Source organism: Myotis daubentonii, chromosome 3 (assembly GCF_963259705.1).
Source record: "Myotis daubentonii chromosome 3, mMyoDau2.1, whole genome shotgun sequence".
Classification (NCBI taxonomy): domain Eukaryota; kingdom Metazoa; phylum Chordata; class Mammalia; order Chiroptera; family Vespertilionidae; genus Myotis; species Myotis daubentonii.
The window spans coordinates 217,770,924-217,791,303 of record NC_081842.1 but is presented as its reverse complement, the minus strand read 5'-3'; the positions used below and the strand labels follow the sequence as shown (position 1 = coordinate 217,791,303).

General features: G+C 63.0%; 1 protein-coding gene across 1 annotated transcript in view; it reads right to left on the bottom strand.

Annotated features, from left to right (window-relative positions):
- Positions 1 to 20,380, bottom strand: part of AJAP1 (adherens junctions associated protein 1) — a 78,414-nt gene that overhangs the window by 21,658 nt on the left and 36,376 nt on the right. The window contains exon 2 of the mRNA XM_059691492.1: positions 15,713 to 16,515. Within this exon, the coding sequence (XP_059547475.1) occupies positions 15,713 to 16,515 (803 nt within the window). The remainder of the gene's footprint in view (positions 1 to 15,712; positions 16,516 to 20,380) is intronic.

Genomic DNA, 20,380 nt, shown 5'->3' with positions numbered 1-20,380 from the left:
CTTTTAATACATATTTTTATTGACTTCAGAGAGGGAGGGGGGGGGAGAGAGAGAAACATCAGTGATGAGAGAATCATGGATCGGCTGCCTCCTGCACCCCCCCACTGGGGATCGAGCTTGCCGTCCAGGCCTGTGCCCTGACTGGGAATCGAACTGTGACCTCCTGGTTCATAGGTTGGCGCTCAACCACTGAGCCCCGCCGGCCAGACACAATGTCCTTGTTACGACCTATGTTGATGATTCACGAAGGCAGCAGCTTTTTCCCGCACCCACAGGGAGAGGCTCAGGGAGACACTGAAAAGGGTGGTAAGATTTCAGATTCCATTATTTAATTTATTTTACTTTGTATCTTAAAACAACTTCAAACGTAGAGGGACAGGACAAAGTCGCCTTGGACCCGTCCCTGAGCCCCCGCCCAGGAGCCAGCCGTGGCCCCGGCATGTTCTGATTTCTGACCACGTGGCACCTTCCGTTTTGGCTCCTCCCTGACTTCCTGGAGTTTGGATTCATTTTCCAGGCTCCCTTTGGCTGGCATGACCTTGTGTCGAAGGTCATGGAAGTCCCAGTCAGTCTGCAGAATGCCCCTCCGTGTGGGGGAGGAAAGGCGGGAACGGGTGCTGTGCTCTTAGGGACTCCTGGGGGGGGGGGGTGAGGTTGGCCTATCCCCTCCGGGGGGGGGGGGGGCAGCTCGGACCCCTGGGCCCAGGGGGTCTCTACCAAGTGTCCTCGCTGCAGTCACTTCCCCCGCTTTGTGGGAACCAGCATTTCCTGGGGGAACAAGTATCTTCCGGAAGGTCTCGTTCTGGGAGGGAATCTGGGGTGTGAAGTCTTGTTCCTCACGGCTTTCACCCCCTTTACCATCTGCTGGGGTTTCTGGCCCGAGTATCACTGCGGCGGTGGCCGCTGCGCTGGTGCCACCGTTTTCCTGCACTTGTTAGCGCCTTTCCACCACCAAGAGCCTCGTCCATTTGCCTCTTTATTCCCTCGGCCCCTCCTTCAGCCGGCGGCTATTCCGGAGGTTTCCATGGCAGAGCTGCGAGAGCCTCTAAAACACGCTGCAGCCGACTGTGCAGTCAGGGGCCCGGCCTCTTTTCCAGCGGTTCTGAACCGGCGGGTCGCCAACCTGTGGGTCGCGACCCCTTTGGGGGTCGAACGACCCTTTCGCAGGGGTCGCCTAAGGCCGTCGGAAAACACATCTATCATTACATATTGTTTTTGTGATTAGTCACTATGCTTTCATTAGGTTCAATTTGTCACCATGAAAACACATCCTGCACATCAGATACAGTGGGGCCTTGACTTACGAGTTTAATTCGTTCCGAATGGGTGCCCGGCTAGCTCAGTCGGTAGAGCATGAGACTCTTAATTCGTTCCGAGACCGAGCTCGCTAAGGAGCTCGTTAACTCAAATGACTCTATCAACTCAATGCAAACAATCGGCTGAGAGACAGCTGGTATCTCAAAAAACTCGTTTGTCAGGACACTCGTAAGTCAAGGCCCCACTGTATTTACATGACGATTCATAACAGTAGCAACATGACAGTTATGAAGCAGCCACGAAAATAATTCTATGGTTGGGGGTCACCACGACATGAGGGACTGTATTGAAGGATTGAGGCGTGAGGAAGGTTGAGAACCACTGCCTGAGACGGTCACATAAAAAATGACAACAGCGAACACTGTGGGTGAATCCAAATCCCACCTAGTGTTTAGGTCAGAGGCGAGAGAAGCGTATTCTCTGGCGGCAGAATGTGAGCCACTCGGCTGTGTGTGCCGGGGCGGGAAGGGCTGAAACCCGCTGGGTTCTGCCGTGGCTTCTTCTTTTGCATCTAGAACTGCTCAGACTTGGCAGCGGGAGCCTCCCTGGCCGGGGCTGCCCGAGTCCCGGAGTTCTCCCACCACTTCCTCGCTTCCTGGGAAAACAAGATGTTCCAGGGCCAACGTGTTCCGTCCCGGGCTCAGCCCTGGCACCGGCCCCTTCTTCAAGGAGCCCTGGTCCTTCAGTGGAGACAGCTGGACGCCAGGCCCGCGTGCCCGGCCCGCTCCTCCGTCCCGGTGCTGGGGCTCCCGGGCCTCTTAGCTGGAGAGCCGGGGAAGTGTCTCTCTGGCCCTCACATGGAAAACCGTGACTTTGTGCCCGTACCTCTGAAGCGGGTTGAACCGTGTCTGCCCTACAGTCCATATCTACCCGAAAGCCCAGAGTGTGACCGTACTTGGAAAAGTTGTGACTAAGATGAGGTTACACTGGACGAGGTGGGCCCTACACCCAATGACTGGGTCCTCACGCAAAGAGGAGAGGCCACGCAGACACACACGGGAGAAGTGAAGACGGAGGCAGAGACTGGAGTGATGCGGCCACAAGCCAAGGAATCCCGGCAGCCACCAGAGGCTGGGAGAGGCCGGAAGGACCTCCCCCGCCCCCCCACCCCACCCCAAGGACCTCCAGTGGGCGCTCGACTCTGCCCACACCTTGATCTGGGACGTCTGGCCCAAACTGAGAGAACAGATTTCTGTTGTTTTGGTCACTCAGTCTGTGACACATTTTAACCAATCACGCCCTGGAAACCAACCGAACCCCCAAACCCAACCCATCCCATCGGATCATTCTAGCGCCCCCTCCGCCCTGGGCCTCCTCCTCCCCCGAGGAACCAGCTCTCATATGTGTCTGCTTATCTGCTCGCTCAGCCCCTGGGCAAGGCTGAGCTCACAACCCCGCCAGCCGCTGCCCTGCTCCCGTGTCGCCCCCGGATGGCCACCGGGCGCCCTGCTTTCAGCCGAGAAGACCCTGTCTTTGCAGGTGCGGGTCTGACAGCTGCCCGGGGTCAGGGCCTCCAGAAAGTGTCTCTGCCTTCGATGCTGCTGAGGATGGAGGCCGGGGCCCGAGGAGACCGCTGGTCCCCTACCGTCCGAAGCCGCCAGATCCTTGGTTTGTTGTTTTGCTTTGTTTTGGTCAATCCTCACCCGAGGATATTTTCCATTGATTTTTAGGGAGAGTAGAAGAAAGAGGGAAAGACAGAGAGAAACATGGATGTGAGAAAAACACATCAACTGGTTGCCTCCTGCACAAGCCCCGGCCAGGGCCCAGGCTGGGGAGGAGCCTGCAACCAAGGTACGTGCCCTTGACCGGAATCGAACCCGGGACCCTTTGGTCCGCAGGCCGATGCTCTATCCGCAGAGCCAAACCGTCTAGGGCTGGCTTTTTAATTTTGAAAGACTTTACTTAAACATGCGCATCACACAGAATGTCCTCATGTTAAGCGTACGGGCTAGCAGCGTTAGGTCCGTCCATGGCTGCACAAATGTCTCCGGAACTCCATCTTGCAAACCTGGGGCTGTCCCCATTAAACAGCGACTCCCTGTCCCCTCAGCACCCCCAGAGCCTGCCGCCTTCCGCCGGCTCTCTGTCTAGGAGCCGGAGGGCTCCAGGCGCCCCTGTCGGTGGAAACGGGCAGGATCGTCCTCTGTGCTGGCCTCGCTGAGCGTGCCTTCATGTCCATCCGTGCGGTAGCCTGTGACACGCTCCCTTCCTTTTTTAAGGCCGAGTAACCTTCCATCGGAGGGTTGGGCCACAGCTTCCCGTCAGCTACCGACGGGCACTTGGCTGCTTGCCCTTGTGGCGGCTGTGGGTGTGAGTAACTCTGCGTGAGCGGGGTGTGCAAGCGCCTGCATCCCAGCTTCAGTTCTCTCGGGGATCAGGCCGGTCACACCCCTTTCATCTTCTGAGCTGAGAGGGTCCCGGAGCGCCATGAGGACGCCCAGCGGGGGCGGGCGGGGTGGCGCTGATCTCTTAGGCAACAGTGGGTGAGTCCTGGGAGGTGTGTGCATGGGGTCCCCACCCCCAGCAGACACCCAGGTGCCAGGGACACAGCAGGACTCCAGGAGGGAGGCAGAAATAAGTGTGGTGAGCTCACACACACCGCGAGGTCAGGGGTGCGCACGCCACCGCCTCGCCGAGCCCCGAGGGCCAGAAACCCGAGCGCAAAGGGGCAAGCGCCAGCAGCCAGAGCCTGCCGCCCCTCCTCCGAGGGCGCTTCAGACATCCGCTCCGAGGGCCGCCCTGTGCAGGGAGGGGCACGGAGAACCCCAGCCGCTCACTCGCGTGAACACCAGCCAACGCGACTCGGGAGGAGAGAAATGCAAACTGAGCCCTGCCTCCTGGGAACTGACTTCAGAATCTGTTCAAAATCAAATTAACTTTGTGACTTATTTCCCCCAAAAGCCGGGAAGGCAGCAGTGAGACCTCGGGCTCACACTCCCAGCGGGGAGACCCGGGCGCTGGGGATGCGGTTCCCGCCGGCTTCCAGGGCCCCTACCTGGGCATCGGGGTGGACAGAGGGTCCAGCCTGCCCTGGGATGGACCAGCTCTCTTAGCGGGCACCCCACCCACGGCCAAGGAATGAGGCCCCGCTCGCTCCCCAGATGTGCAGCGGCTGGTGGGCCCCAGAGCTTCACCCCAGAGATGATGCAAATCCTTCCCCCGCCCCCCACGTCCCACCTCCCCATCCACACACCCAGGTGGCCTCACCTGCTTCCCCCTGCCTGTCACCCTCCTTGTCCCTGGCCAGTGAGCTCAGGACCCGCTGTGTCCACCACGGTGTCCCCAGGGCCTGTGGGCGCTCAAGGGCCCAGGTCTCTGGCTCTCTCCGGCCACAGTTCTGCAACCACGCAGACCCCCTAACACCTTTTAGCCGAAACTGTAAGTAACTTTTTGAAAATACCATAAACCCCGAGGGCGGCTGAGAGGACTGAAGGAGGTAAGGCCCTGGGTTGCGCGGTGCATTCCCGTGTCATCCCTGAAACCAGGTCCAATCCCAGCGCCACCCCTTATACGCTGTGTGACCTTGGGCAAGTCCCTTAACCTCTCTGTGCTTCTGTTTCTGCCTCTGCTGAATGATCAGAGACGTGCGCCTCGTAGGATTTAATTCCACCGAGCCTGGCTCGTGGTGAGAACCCAGTACATGTCATTGTTCACATGAAGGCCGAGTTCCAGGCCGGAGTTCCGGACCGGACGCCCCCTCCCACACGTTTCCCGGGGCCGCCAATGTGAGGCCTCCTCCCACGAGGCAGCATCTGAGCCGGTGCCCGTGGTCCTGCCCCAGAGCAGGTGCTCGGGTCAGACGTGCGGTCGGCATCGGGATTTAGCTGTCATGATCGAAGAGGCCTTTTGCGAATCGCTCCTGCTTCATCCTGGCTGAGCCAGTCAATACCTGGGGCGTGCTGGCTTACACAGGCGGCTGCTCGGAGCGCGGGCGAGGCCGGCTGGGCCGTGCAGACCTCACGTGACCCGCCTGCTCGCTCGCTGGCTCCCCCTCCCCGAGGATCCTTTGATCCACATTTCATGAGGGCATCTTGCCCTAGAATTATGAGCACAGAAATCAGAGCGAGAATCTTCCGCGTTCTATTTCTGGCTCTGACACAGACGACGCGGGTGGGCAGATCAGAACTCCAGAAGGTTCTCTGTTCCCTGGGAGATAGCACAAGGCACCATGGCCTTCTCCTGCCCCTGACCCGCCGCGGGGGACCCCTCCCGGCTCTCCCACAGAGGGTCAGGGCACACTGCACCTCCCCCCATCGTGTCCCTTGGGGTTCCCCGAGGGGGAGCAGGATCCCTTCCCCATGCCCCTCCCTCCAGATCAATGACAGCAGCGCCAGGATGGGAAGGCAGCTGCCCCCGCAGCGCACCTGGTTCCCACCGGCTTCCTGAGGACGGGCCGAGCCATCTGCTGGCTGTGAAGGTCCCAGCTCCCCACAGACACGGGCACTGGGTGGTGTTCCGTGGAATTCATCCATTCACAGACATGGCTGGGTGAATGGATGAATGGATGGATGGATGAATGAGCAAACGACATCCCGTTAGGCTGCGTCCCTACTGCGTGCCCTGCTCTGGACACAGGACTTGGAGACGATCCTGCGGCCGCTGGGGCCTCGGGGGGCACAGAGAGCACATGTCCCTCGAGGCTCAGGAGGGACAGGCTTCCTGAAAGGACCACGCACGTCCATAAAAATAAGTCAGGGGAAGCCCGAGCCAGCCCGAGGGGCCCGCCCTTCCCGGGTAAGCGCTGCAGGAGCAGCAGGAAAAGCCGGGATGGGGGGAGGCGCCACAGCCTGGGAGACAAGACATCTGTAAAGACTCCACGTGGAAACCGGTGTTGACAGGTGCTCGTCGTCCTCCGTGCTCTGTGCTCACGTTTCTGAGACCCACAGGGCAGGAGAGCCCAGAACCCGCTAAGCCCGTCTGCAGGGGCTCGGGGCTCGGAGAGGCCACGGGCGACATGCCCACCTGTGCCCACCTCGGCCCCCAGGCTGCGACATCCCCGCGGGAGGAGGGCTGGGTCTCCGCGCTCAGGGGGAAGGAGGGAGCCGCGTGCCGACACGCACAGGGTGTCTGAGGGCCGCCTGGCGGAGGGCGACCCGCTCACGGGCGCGCACACCGAGTCTCCCGCACGCCAGCCCGGCCTGTGCTCCGCGGCTCTGCCCACTGCTCAGCACAGCTGCGCGGGGCAGCGAGCGACCATGGGACGCCGGGCGGGCGATGCCCCCTCAGAGCGAGCACAGGAGGCGGCCGGGCCCAGCGCTGCCTGGATGCACCCCGGTGTCGGTCACTCCACTTCCGGACCCGGCAGCTGGCCCCTTCGCTCCTCCTGCCTCCTCCTCTACCAGGACGAGGAAAAATCCACGTGTGGTCCAGGGAAAGTTCCAGAAACGCCTGTTCTCGTGGGTGAAGAGCCCCTTCCCCCCTGAAGGCCTTGCTCTTGTGGGCCCCACAGGCCTCCTGCTGACGTGTGTCCCCCAGAAGAGAGAGAAGAGCTGCATCTGATGGGTGGTGGGGTGAACTCTGTCCCCCCAAAGGACGCAGAGGTCCTCACCCCACCCCGCTCCTGTGAGGGTGACCTTTCAGAGAGTCTTTACAGGGTCGTCAGGTTAAAGCCGGGCCCACAGACACTGGGGAGGCATTTCCTAAAGAGGGATCCGCGGAACACCATCCTGGTCCATTCTCCACACTCGGGGTTCTGCGGTCACATGAGTTTGAGAAACACTGTTGGCTGGCTCCCTCCCCCTCAAGGCCATGCATGGCCCCTGTGGGCAGCAATGAACCCTAGCTCACCAGGGTGCCCGTCCCCATGGCAACAGCTCCTGGGCCGGGTCACTGGGGGTGCTGCCTGAGGGTGACATTCCAGGCCACAGGCGGCTCAGGTGTCTGGGACATGAGTCCTGGGTCAGCCACTGACACCCGTCGCCAGGGAGTCAGGTGTCCAGCTTCCTGCTCACGGCACGTGCCCTCCCTGGACGGTGGTCACGTTGCCCGGCCCTGAGCCAGGCACAGGGGACCCGGGGACAGGATGTGAGTGTAGCTCACCCTCTCCAGGCAGGAGTGTCCCCGGGGACCAGGGGAGGGTGTGTACTGGGCCTTCAGGCAGGGAAGGGGCGGGAGGCTCCACCCAGCCTCTGAGAGAGGCCCCCCACTCCTCACCCCACACGCACCAGCCCGCGCTCCGCCTGCCTGCTGGACTGGGATGCCCTCCTGACAAAGACTTTTCAACACCCGGACGGGGACCCCCTCCAGGCTGCTGTCTGCACCCCACACTCCTGCTACCTGGAGCCCGCGGGCAGGCAGGTGCGCGGCTCCATTCTCTCCTCCTAGACTCGGCTGCTTTGCTCACCTGGACCCCGGGCTCCCTCCCACACTGGCCCAAGGGCCCAAGGCCAGGGCGGAGGAGGGGGGCGCGTGGCCTAGCATCCAGGCGTGAGTGGGAGCAGCCTCTGTTCTCAGTCCAGCTAAGGGCCTATCCTGACCCCTATTCACTCCCTGGGGGAGGGCAGGACGGAGCAGAGGAGGGGCCACCACTCAGAGGAGGGAGGGGGGAGCCTGAGCCTGGCCGGGACGTGCTCCTGGGGTCCCCTCTGTCCCTTCCTCCCTCCAGGCTGCCAGGTTCCCAGTTCCGGAGCCGACAGGGCCCTCTATCAGGGTGTGAGGGACACTCGGGGTGACAGTGACTGAGGGCCTGAGGATGAAAGGGGCGAAAACAACAGGCGGGGATGTGGCCACATGGGTGACTGAGAGCTCAGGGCACCCTGAGGAATAAACCCCTGTACCCGTCACCCAGGCCTGGCTCTGCCCCTGCGCCTGCCTGTGGGAGTTTGGGGTCAGGGCCGGGCAGGTGAGGGGGCTGCCTTCCCTTGAGCATCAGCCCATGAGCTGGCCGAGCTGGAAGCACCAACTCCCGGACAACAGCCTGGGCCCTGGCAGGTCCTCCATCGCGGCCCCCCCTCCCCCCCCCCCCCCCGCCCACAGTGACATCAGAGGCAGCGGGGCTGCTGGCCTGGCTGCCCGTGGCTCTGGGCCTCCTCGGCCTTCGGAAACAGCCCTGGCCTCATCTCCCCCATCAGCCGCCACTGCCTGAGGTCCGGTCCTGCTGAGACAGGCCAGGGACCGCTGCCTGAGGTTCGGATGCAGGGTCTGGGTCCCCGCGGCCAGAATGCCTGCCCCTACCCCCGTCCCAGTCCGGGCCCAGTCCCCAGGGGAGGAGGCTGCGGCGGACAGAACGGTTCCCAGCACGAGCCCCCCCCCCCCCCCCCAGCAACACAGCGGCGGGTGAGGCACGTTCCGGCCTCTGGGCGCTCCGCGGCCCCAGCTCCCTGGGAGCCCAGCTGCCCTCGGGTGAGCAGAGCCTCGTCTCGGAACAACCTTGCCCGGCAGCCACACTACCCAGGTCTGCAGGCCAAGCAGCCGGCCCGGGTCACGTGGCAGAGCCAAGGCCGCCGGGGCCAGGGCCAGGGCCGGGTCACCAGGTGCCCTCCTCACTCGGCCTGAGGCCCGCAGGGCCCACCCCCATGTCACCCCGGGGGCAGGGTCCAGCCCTGCTGCTGAAAGAAGCTTCCGGAACGGGAGCCGTACTCAGTTATTGCTGATCATCAGCACCTGGGAACAGACTTCGAGGCGGAGACTCGCTGAACCACTTTGAAAGCAAAGCCCGCGGCCGTCTGACCATATGGCTCCCGAGTCACGTGTCCGCAGCGATCTCGGCGGCGTCTCCGGGGGGCCAGGTGGGACGCAGGGGGCGCAGCAGCTCCGCTCGCGACCACCAGCCTCAGAGGCGAGGCCAAGGCCGAGGCTTCCACCCTCCCTGGGACCCTAGCACCTTGGACTCCTGGGCAGGGGGCTGGGGAGGGGGGAGGGGGCGCGGGGGGGACTCTCAGCTCAGGGAAAGGGCCACGTCTCCCCCACACCCACCCAGGGCAGCTCGCCCCCCACTCAGCCCAGGACGACAGCCCGGAGCTGGGAGGGGAGGGCCCAGGTCTCCCGCGTTCCGGTCCGCTGGCTGCTGACGGACGGGAAGGGAGGCGGCCAAGGCCATTTGCTCGCTGTCAGCAGGAGGAGCTCAGGGCCTGTGTGTTCTCCAAGTGCCCGAGCTGGAGGAGGGGCCTTGGGGTTCGCTGTTCCTAGGAGCCCCCCCCCCCAGCTCCCCGTGCCCCCAGGCGGCCCGGCCGGCCAGGCTCTGGCCTCCGCACCCACCGCATCTCCCTCCCCCACGTCCTGCTCACAGGCCTCTGTGCCTACCCAGCCTCCCTGCCCTCGGGACTTGGCCGCCTCCGTCTTCAGGAAACCTGGCCACCCTCCCTGCCGGCCCGGCCCCGCCCCCACTGTCCGCGTTTCCAGAATAACGACCAGGGGACCGACCAGCTGAGCATGGCTGCGAGACTTCTCTCCGGGCCACCTGCCGTTTCTCCGTGTCCGCCGGTGCCCCTGCCTGTCTCACTTCCCCAAACAGGTCTCACCTCCGTGAGGAGGGGCGGCCGGTGTTCCATTCCCCCCGCCCCCCCCCCCCGGGGGGGTTCTTCACGCCAGCTGAGCGCAGTGCGAAAGGCCGCTGCACACCGGTCCCAGCGCCAGGAATTCCAACCCCATCCTCCTAACAGAGTCAAACACAGGCCCCAAGCCCTGACCGGTTTGGCTCAGTGGATAGAGCGTCGGCCTGCGGACTGAAGGGTCCCGGGTTCGATTCCGGTCAAGGGCATGTACCTGGGTTGCGGGCACATCCCCAGTGGGAGGTGTGCAGGAGGCAGCTGATGGATGTTTCTCTCTCATCGATGTTTCTAACTCTCTATCCCTCTCCCCTCCTCTCTGTAAAAAATCAATTAAATATATTTTAAAAAACACACACACACACAGGCCCCAAGGATGCTCTGTCCGATGTTTGACCTCAAGGCTTAGACCACTGCCCCGTGAGGGGCTGAAAACCATCAATTCGATCACCGTCCGCTGGATCTGCCACCATCCACTGCTTAGTGAGGGGCGGGGGTGAGGCCGACCCGCTCTGCAGGGTGTGTCCCCTGCACCCCGCCCACCGCCCCGGTTTCCAGGTAGAGGGGTGCCAGCCCAGGCCTCCTCCTGCGGCTCTGGGAGGCCTGGCAGAGGGAGGGGGCCTGGCAGAGGGAAGGGACCGGGAGAGTGAGAGAGGCAGCTCCCAGGTCAAAAGCGCCTCAGGACGGGCAGGGGATGTGCAGGAATGAAAGGCCCGCAGGCCCCTCCCTGCTCTCAGGAGGAGAACAAATGAGGCCCTGGGGGAACGGAGACAGCAAGGAGCACCAAATGCAATAAGTCGGAGCAGGCAGCTTGTGACGGGAAATGAGAGGAGGCAGGATCGAGTCATCAGCAGAGAACCCGCGGCTGCTCTAATGAGTCGCTCACTTATCCATTTGCTGCGCACAGCTTTGCTCAGCAGAAGCAAACGGGCGCCCGGGGAGGCTGGACGGGGCCAGAGGGCGGGGTGTAAGGGGGGGGCAGACACAACGATCTGGCCTGTGACCATACAGTTCCCCACCAAAACCACAGCCGGCAGCAGGAGCCACGCGGCCTCCATTCGAAAGTCCCGGGTAAGACCCCAGGGCCGGCCTGGCCACGGACAGGGCTCAGGATGTGTCTCGGAGCTCCGCACGCCTATGCACGTGGACGCTCTTGTCCCAACGAAGCCACGCACAACTGCTGAAGTTCATGAGTCATTTGCTTCAAATGCTGTATCTTTAAATCAAGGACGGATTCACTGCCCTGGCAGCAAACACCAGCACATTAATTGGAAGGGGCTCAGCGTTTCCACCGCCCCTCTCTCCCTCCCAGCCCAATCCTGTCCCTCGAAACATGCATCATCATCACGAGACCTGCTCCCCAGGTTGTTCTGCTGTCCAGGTCAGGTGACCACTGGGGCGAGAGAAGAGGGCACCAGCTGTCCCTCATGCTGACGGAGGGACGCAACCCAAGGACACAGAGGCCCCCTGGTGACAAGGACAAAGCAACTCGGACATCATCCTTGGGAGCTCATGAGTCCCGGTGCCAGAAGCACCAGGCAGGACTGAGGTCACAGCTGAGCCCAGCCCCCTCGAGCTGCTGGCGTCACCAATAGGAGCTTGATCCTGAATGGAGCCATCCCTGCGTGACAATGGAGACCTCGGAGCTCCGCCGTCCCTCCTGGGTGGCACCCTCCGCCCCAGCTGAGAGCAGGGGCAGCTGAGGAACGTGCCAGGTGGGTCTGAGCAGGTAGGAGAGTCTGCAGCCCAGGCACCGGCAGGCAGAGCCTCAGACGCCAGGGCCCGGCAGGCGTCCTGAGCACGGGCCGTCGCCGAGCACCAGGCCTGGAGACCCCGCGGTGGGCGACGGCAGTAATGGCAGTCAGCTGGCTGCCCTTCCCCGCAGCGCCCTTTACGAGCTGTGAGATTAAAGCCCAGGAAATGACTTTCTATTTTCCTCCCAGGAGACTCGGTGATTACAGACTCAGAACATGGCCAGCAAGAGAGCAGTCACAGGAGGAGGGCGCTGCGCTCTGGGAGTCCTCCTCTCTCCACCTCCAGTGAACTAACCCACCTGGCACTCACCCTCCGCCGGCACCAGGGGAGGCTGGGGCTCAGCGCCCAGAGGGCTGCGCGGGGTGATTTTCCATCCCAGCGGCTCCTTCTGGAGCATCGGTGCCTCTGCATGAGCACAAGGTCAGGGGCGAGGACATGGAACCTCATCAAATGACCTCCTCGGATGACTCCACACAAAGCCGCAAATCCTCACAAGGACAATAAATGTCATGATCATCACTGTCATCACCACCTCCATCATCATCATCACCACCATCATCACAACCATAATTATTATCATTGCCTTCATCACCATCACCATCATCATCTCCATATAGGTGAAATCATCACCATCATCATCACCATCTCACCATCATGACCACCTCCATCATCATAATCACCACCATCATCACAATCATAATTATTATCATTGCCTTCATCACCGTTATCATCACTATCACCATCACCATCTCCATCACCATCATCACCATCATCATCACCATCTCACCATCATCACCACCTCCATCATCATCACCACCACCATCACCACAATGATAATTATTATCATTGCCTTCATCACCATCATCATCACTATCACCATCACCATCTCCATTATCATCACCATCTCCATCACCATCATCACCATCATCACCATCTCACCATCATCACCACCTCCATCATCATAATCACCACCATCATCACAATCATAATCATTAGCACCATCATCACCACCTCCATCATCATCACCACCACCATCACCACAATGATAATTATTATCATTGCCTTCATCACCATCATCATCTCCATCATCATCACCATCTCCATCACCATCATCACCACCTCCATCATCATAATCACCACCACCATCACAATCATAATTATCATTGCCTTCATCACCATCATCACCACCATCACCATCACCATGATCATAATTACTATCATCACCATCATCACCATAATCATATCCATCATCATCATGCTACCATCACCATCACCATCATCACTTGCACCACCACCACCACCATCACCATCATCATCATCATAGTAACAGCAGCAAACATGTACCCAGCAGCTATTATGTGCCACACACTGAGCACCTGGTATGTACTATCTCACTTAATCTTTACAACATTATGAGATGCCTAATTCTGTAACCTCCACGGAGGCACAGAGAGGACAAGCGAGCTGCCCAGGTTCACACAGCTCATACGGGATGACGTCAGGAATGTGAAGGCAGGCAGTGACACTTGTAACCACTCCACCAAAACTAGGAGAAATTCCCAAGCATTTCACCTACGGGGAGATCGTGTTTATGTGGGGGGGGGGGGGGCGGGGGAGAGGGGGTTGGCTCTGACGATCCCAATCAGTACCCCATGTAATGTTAGCTCCTGAGAAATGGCAGAGCGCCCCAAATCCACAGCCCCTGCCCTTGCTACGCCCACCAACGCCTGTGGTACGGACAGACAGGAAAACGTTACATGCTCCTTCTCAACATTTCTCTACAGAAGCCAAAATAAAATGTATAGCTCCCCAGCTCTGATTCCACGCAGCCCTCCTTGGACAGAAGAACTGCCCTCACGAGTTCTATCGTTTCCTGAAACCTGCACTCCAGCCTTCAGGGTGCCCCTGGCAGTGAGCGAGCACAGATGGGTGTGCTGGGATGACAACACTCCCACATCCCGGCAGCCTGTTGCCCGTGGCACCTGCACCTCTCCTCTAGGAGCCACTCGCGCTGGGTATAAAAACAGCTGGCGTGTACGGAGGTCCTCAGGTGCCAGGCGCAATGTCTTGTATTTGCTCATTCACCGAATCCTCGCGGCAGCCACCAGGAGAGGCGGTGACTGAACTGTGCTGACGAAGACCAGGAAACCAGGAGAGACGGGCACCTTCGGGTCACACGGCCACACGCAGCAGAGCCCAGATTCACACGGGGCCGCTGACCCCCACGCGCACCGACCCCGAGTCCCCCCAGCCACTTTCAATTCCGCCCGAGATGCGGGAGCCGCAGTCACGCTCGGGAAAGAGTGAGGAGCCGGGTCTACATGTGACGGTGGCTGAGACAACCGGGGTTCCGGGGACGCCTGCTTGGGGTCTCAGTGTCCCCGGGGACTGTGTCACTCATGTAGGACCAGCTGGCCTGGGCGGTCCCCCGGTTAGAGGCTCCGTCTCCGCGCTTCCCGCCTCTCCTCGCCTCGGCCTGGAAGCGAGGGCCGCTGGCTGTCCCCGCCCAGCCTCCGCGTCCCTCCCCAGAATTACCGTCGCTCTGCATCGCACACGCATATTTACCCCCCTCAATCTGTTTTGCTAAACAAATTAATTCCGCACCAGATTCCATGAGGAGGAACCGCACATCTTTTCCAAGATCACATCTGCCGAGTTGGAGCAGCGACATACCATGTCCTGGGAACTGATTCGCGCTTCCTTTAGTCACCACAGACTAATGGGGGGTAAAGGGGGACTGGGGTTTCCATCCGCGTCTACACAGTCAGGGCCTTGGGCCGCGGAGTGACAGGAACCGAGGCAGCAGCCCTCACTTCATCACCATGACGGCGTGTGAGCTCATTGAGATGAAAACGGAGGCGCCTGGCTCAGAGAGGATGGACTGCAGGCCCTGGGCCCTGCACTTGACTCCTGTCCTCGTGTCTGCATCCCGGCTGGCCATGGCCAGTAGGTGGACGGACAGGGGCGGGGGTGGGGGTCAGCTGCATCCGGCCCTGCAGGCGTGTTCCCATGAGGCACCCAAGCTCCCGGCCCTGCCCTCGCCCCAGAGGGAGCAGGTTCCACGTTCATCGTGTCGCTCTCTAGGGAAGAGAGTGAAGCGGGAAACCACAGCTCCCTTGTCCGGGGCAGGACGAAAGTAGGCCATGGACAAAAGCCACGCACCCCACACAGCCCGTCCAGCTGCTAGCCACGGCCGGCCTGCCAGCCGGGACGCAGTGACGACGGCAGGGGTCAAGTGCCAGGACCCCCAAACCTTAGGACGTGCAGAGCAAGCCGGGTGTGGAGGAGGCTGCTGGCACCCCCCCGCCCCCCGCTCTGAGCTCATGCCCTGGACACGGCACCCCCCTTTTCCTAAGTCAGCAAGCGCGGCTGCTTGTCGCACACACAGGTCCCACCTATGCATGAGAGTCATGGAGGGGCCTGGGCAAGGGAAGCTGGAGGCAGCTGGGTCGGAGGTCCCCTACTCTGCTGTCCTTGCAGCCATGCGGTGGGGACACGTGGGTGGCCACAGTGGGAGGGACGGGCCTGGGCGCGCAAGACCTCTAGCCCTCCTCCTCGGAAGCCATCAGAGGACGCGGTGCAGGCGGAGCAGGAGGAAGAAACCTCGCTGCAGGAGGCACTCCCAGCCCGGCACCCAGCACCAGGGGCCGAGGACCTGACCCTCCAGCCGCACCCACCTGAGCAGCCCCAGCTGCCCCCGCCCACCGGGGGCCCTTCCTTCCCGCTGGGTCTCCCCTTCGTCTAAACTGAGCCCTCATCCGGGCCCGTCAGGCAGCAGCCACCCGCAGAGCCACGCCCTGGAGATATCTGGAGGCGCCCCTGGCCCCTTGCTGCACCGGACGTGCCCTCTCCCTGCTCCCGAGTGGCCCCCCGAGGGGACGCGCCACCATGCTGGACCGCGCCGCTCCGGTCCGGGGGAGGGGGAGCCGGTGGCCCAGCACCCACTCAAGGCCACTGGCTGCGCGTTCACCGGCACAGCGCTCTCTCCCAGGCGCCCCGCACTGCTCCTGGCCCCGTGCCTTCGCTTAAGGTTCTGCCACACACAGTCCCACCCAGAAGCATCGCCCGGGCCAGCTCAGCACCCCACCCCCCAGCCATGCCCCCAGGAAATCCCTCACCCCGTGCGAACCCCAACCAGAAAAGCGGGGGCGTACCTGAGGTCTCCCCCAGAATCCGCGGGGGCTTGGTGTCTCTGCCGCTGTCTCTGCTGGGACTGGTGGAAGGCTCCGTGGTGCTGAGCCCAGCCGGGACCCTGTTCCTGGGGTCCAGGGGCGCGGTGACCCCCCTGGTCTGCAGCGTCAGGGCGGTGGCCGTGGTGGCCGTGGCGGCGGTGGTGGCCACGGTGGTCTTCCGCGTCTGGAAGTAGGAGACGGTGGTGGGGCCGTCGGGAATCGTGTTGGCCGCCAGGGCCTCCTCCTCCCCCGTGGGCCCCCACGCGATGAACTCGGCCTCCGTGGTGGGCCTGCTGCCGCGGAGGTGCAGGTCAAAGCTGTTGAAGGCGGCGGGCAGCTGCCTCCGGCCCCTCCTCAGCAGGGCCTGCTGGTCCGTGGGGGCCCCGCTGCCCACGGGGGGCGACGCCGAGGAGGGCGCGGGGCCCAGGGACGGGCTGGGTTTGGCAGCGGCCGGGGTCTTGGCGAGCCCCCCTTTGGGCCCCAGGGCGGCCACCTGGTCCCGGGGTCTGTGCGCCCGTTTGGCACGGGGACTTGGCATCTGCCCGTGACTGCGCTCCACGCGGGCAGGGCGGGGGCTCCACACGGGCGTGGGGGTCCGGGCCGGCTGTCCACTCTTAAAACTCCACAGGCGGGGCGGCCGGGGCGAGGGCCGGGGCAGCAGCCGGAACTCGGGGCCGGGGCCCAGCGCCTCGCAGGCGGGCAGGTCCATGGCGAGCTGAAACATGGCGATCAGGATCCAGGCATGGCTTCCCAGCGCGCAGCCCGGCCAGCGGAGGGACATGGAACTGCGTGGGAGAGAGAGGGAAGGTCAGTGCGGCGGCTCTGCAAGCCCTCTCCTCCCCCCACCACGGACGCTCATCCTCACTTCACAGGGGAAGCAGAGCCTGCACCGGTCATGTCAGAGCCCCCCCCCCCCCGGGTTCCTAAGAGCTGCTTCCCGGCCTGCAGGACCCTCACATCTCTCCAAGTAGCCACGTGGTACAGAGCAGGGCGACAGCCACCGCCCGCTGCCCGGGGGAAACCGAGCCCCGAGCCCCGAGCCCCTGGCTGTCCGCCGACAAGCAGACCTTGAAAACCCGCTTTGCCAACAACGCCCAGAACAGAGCAGACAGGGAGCGAGGACGTGAGGCGGGGGCGTGGCAGGGCCTGCGGGCAACACGGTCTCTGGGTCACAGAGGTCACCCCCCAGGCGGCGGCCCTCAGCGAGCAGCCACCTCCGTCGAGGTCCGGAGGGGCTGGGGTCCACTCAGAGCTGCGGACCCGGCGGACGTCATGGGGGCTGAAGGCCAGGCGTGTCCCGAGCCCAACCCCGCCCCGTGCTCCCTCCTCGCCCACCACCGCCCGCCTCGTGTTTCCGTGGAATGTGCACGTGTTACAGCCGCCGTGGCCTCCGCGTCTCGCTGGGAACCCTTCTGATCGGGCCCCTCTGGGGTTCGCTCGGGCACACGCCACCTGCCGGGGCCCCACGGACAGTGTGCGGACGCCAGCTCTGCCCAGCGCCCCCTGTGGGCATCAGCGCTTCCCACTCCCCTCTGGGCAGGTGCCCTGGAAACCTATCCGCCCCCCAGCCCCTGGAGGTGGGAGGCAGGGCACAGCCTGGCGGGTGGGGGCCCCTCCCAGGGTGACGTGAGCTCCCAGGTGCGCTCACGGGGTGTCACGTGGAACCCAGAGCTGGGGACAGCCACGCGGAAAGGTGTGGGGTCCGGCCCACACGCCCTCTCCCACCAGCTTAGGTAACAGGCACCATTGAAAGTGAGCGCTCGTCACATCAGAGCTTGACAGGATCCCAGTCTGTGACGGCTGCGGGCGGGGCGGTGGGGGCGGCCAGGACAGCGGGGGGGGGGGGGGGGGGGGCTCCGTGCGAGGAGTCGGCCGAAAGCTGCTCAGAACCAGCGCGGAAACAGCTGGCCGTTCTGAGGGCAGCGTGGCTTTCACAGGAAATAAACCAGGGAGTGAGTGTGCGTCACCGTGTGAGCGTGCGCACAGGGGTGTCTCCGACTGCATGGGTGTGAGTGTGTGGGGCGGGTGGATGTGTGTGTGTGTGTGTGTGTGTGACTGTCAGCATGAGACTGAGTGTAAAAATGGGTGAGGGTGTACCTGTGTGTGTGTCCGTGTGTGAATGTATACAGTGTGTGTGTCCATGAGGCATGTTGGTGAGTGAGGGTGAGTTCATGTGTGGGTGTGTTGCTGTGAGTGTATCAATGTGTGAATGTATGTGTGTTTGTGAGATGTGTTGGTGAGTGTGGCTGTGTGTGTCGGTACGTGTGTCAGTGTGTGTGTATCTGTGTGTGAGTTTATGTGTGTGCACGTGCACCTGTGTATGCACCTGTGTGTGTGCACCTGTGTGTGAGTTGGTGTGTGTGCACCTGTGTGTGTGTGCACCTGTGTGTGAGTTGGTGTGTGTGCACCTGTGTGTGTGCATCTGTGTGTGAGTTGGTGTGTGTGTGCACCTGTGAGTCAGTACATGTATCAGTGAGTGTGTGTGTGTGTGTGTGTGTGTGTGTGTGGGTGTGGTGAGTGTTTGTGCGACTGTGTGTGTTGCCGTGTATCCCTGTGTGAGCGTGGCCAGGTGTGTTTCCCCTCCTCCTGCCACACTGCCCCCCGCGGGGCTGCCCCTCCTCGTCTCCCCGATGCCTGGGCAGGTGCGGCTCCGGCGGTCCAGGACGGGCCGAGGAAGGAACGGCGCTCAGGAGCGCCCACTGCCAAGAGGGCTGATCCCGTGTCTCCATCTGCCGCTGCCATTAGGAGCTGCTCGTTATGCTAATGGCTCCCCACCCAGCTCCGCCGTGTGCAGCGCCCCCACAGCCCGCCCAGCTCAGCGCAGGGGTGCCCCACCCTGCACACGGGAATTCAGGTCAGTGTGCAACTCCCCATCACACCCGGGCGGCTCCTGTGGCCGCAGGTGACCGTGAAGCTGAATGGCCGAGGCCTCTGGTTCTCCCGGGAGCTGCTCACTCGGACCCAAGTCCGGCCTCAGAGGGACCAGATGCTGCTTCAAGCAGTGGGTGCCTCGGCCCAGCGGGCACCACTGGCAACCGTCAGGCGCCCCCGGGCCTGGCAGACCTCCTCAGTCCTCCCCAGAACCACCAGCCACACTGGGTACCAGCCAGCCTCACCAGGTCCCTCCAGGCACCGTCTGGCCTCGCCAGGCCCCACCAGGCCCCACCGGCTGACTAAGTGCACGGAGAGATATCGCCAGGAAATTGAACAGCAGCCCCTGGCCTGGGCCTGCCTGCCCCGCATACCTTCACACAGGGGGTGTTCCTGTCGCTTTTCGCCAATCATGAGCTGTAATTGGTTACCATGGAAACCCCTCATTTCCAGGCCACCGGCTGCTACACAGAAAAGCCAACCCATTGCCAGGGCGGGGAGCTGGTGTGTCTCCTCCGAGTCCAGGTCCATCCTCCCTAAAGGGGGGTTCGCTCACCTGGGACGCGAGGCGGCCGGGCGAGCAGGGCGGAGTGCCTTCAGGGGGGTCTTCAGGGCGATACCTTGTCCTGGAATTACCAGGGGGACGGCTGCACCACCTTGTGAGCACGCTAAACCCGCGACCGGCACACGCTTAGAAGGCGAAGTTTAGGGCGAGCCAGCGATGGCTCAGGAAGCGGGCTGTGCAGGAGTCGTGGGGAGACCGGCCTGGGGCTCTGGGAAGGCGCCCAGGCCGGAGCCGGAGCCGGAGCTGGAGCCGGGGCCGGGCCTCGGAGCTGCAGGCACCGGCAGGAGCACGCCCCGAGCCTCAGATCTGTCCCCGCGGCCCTCGCGGGCCCTGCGGCTGCCGAGCTCCCCGCGCCCTGAGAGGAAGGGCCTGCGTGGGCCCCCCCAACCCCCCCCAACACCCTCCCCCCTCGGCTCCACAGGGTCCCAGCCCAGACACTCTGGAAGCCCCCGCTGCTGCTGCCGCCCCCACCTGCCTGCCTCCCCCACCTGCCTGCCTCCCCCACCTGCCTGCCTCCCCCACCTGCCTGCCTCCCCCACCTGACTGCCTCCCCCACCTGCCTGCCTCCCCCACCTGCCTGCCTCCCCCACCTGACTGCCTCCCCCACCTGCCTGCCTCCCCCACCTGACTGCCTCCCCCACCTGCCTGCCTCCCCCACCTGCCTGCCTCCCCCACCTGCCTGCCGCCCCCACCTGCCTGCCTCCCCCACCTGCCTGCCTCCCCCACCTGCCTGCCTCCCCCACCTGCCTGCCTCCCCCACCTGACTGCCTCCCCCACCTGCCTGCCTCCCCCACCTGCCTGCCTCCCCCACCTGCCTGCCTCCCCCACCTGCCTGCCTCCCCCACCTGCCTGCCTCCCCCACCTGCCTGCCTCCCGGGGGAGCGCACTGCTCCGCCCCCTCGCTCGCTCGGGGCTGCAGCTTTCTTGCTTCTCCTCCTTGGAATTGTTACTGAACTCTTTTCCCCCAAGAAGAGTTTAATGAGATTCGGTGGCTGTGATTCAGTTTGATCCCTTCTGTCTCTCTTCTCCACAAAAGAAAGGCGCTTCCCCCTCAGGTGGCACTTGCCCCCGGGCTGGGGGACTGGGGGGGGGCCGGGGGGCTGGGGGGCAGTTGCCCTGGGAACCATCTGCGGGGCCGGGAGCACTGTTCCTCTTCCCTTTAAACCTGGGGACCCCGTGCTTCCCGGGCGCTGCTGGCAGGAGGGCCTGAGCGC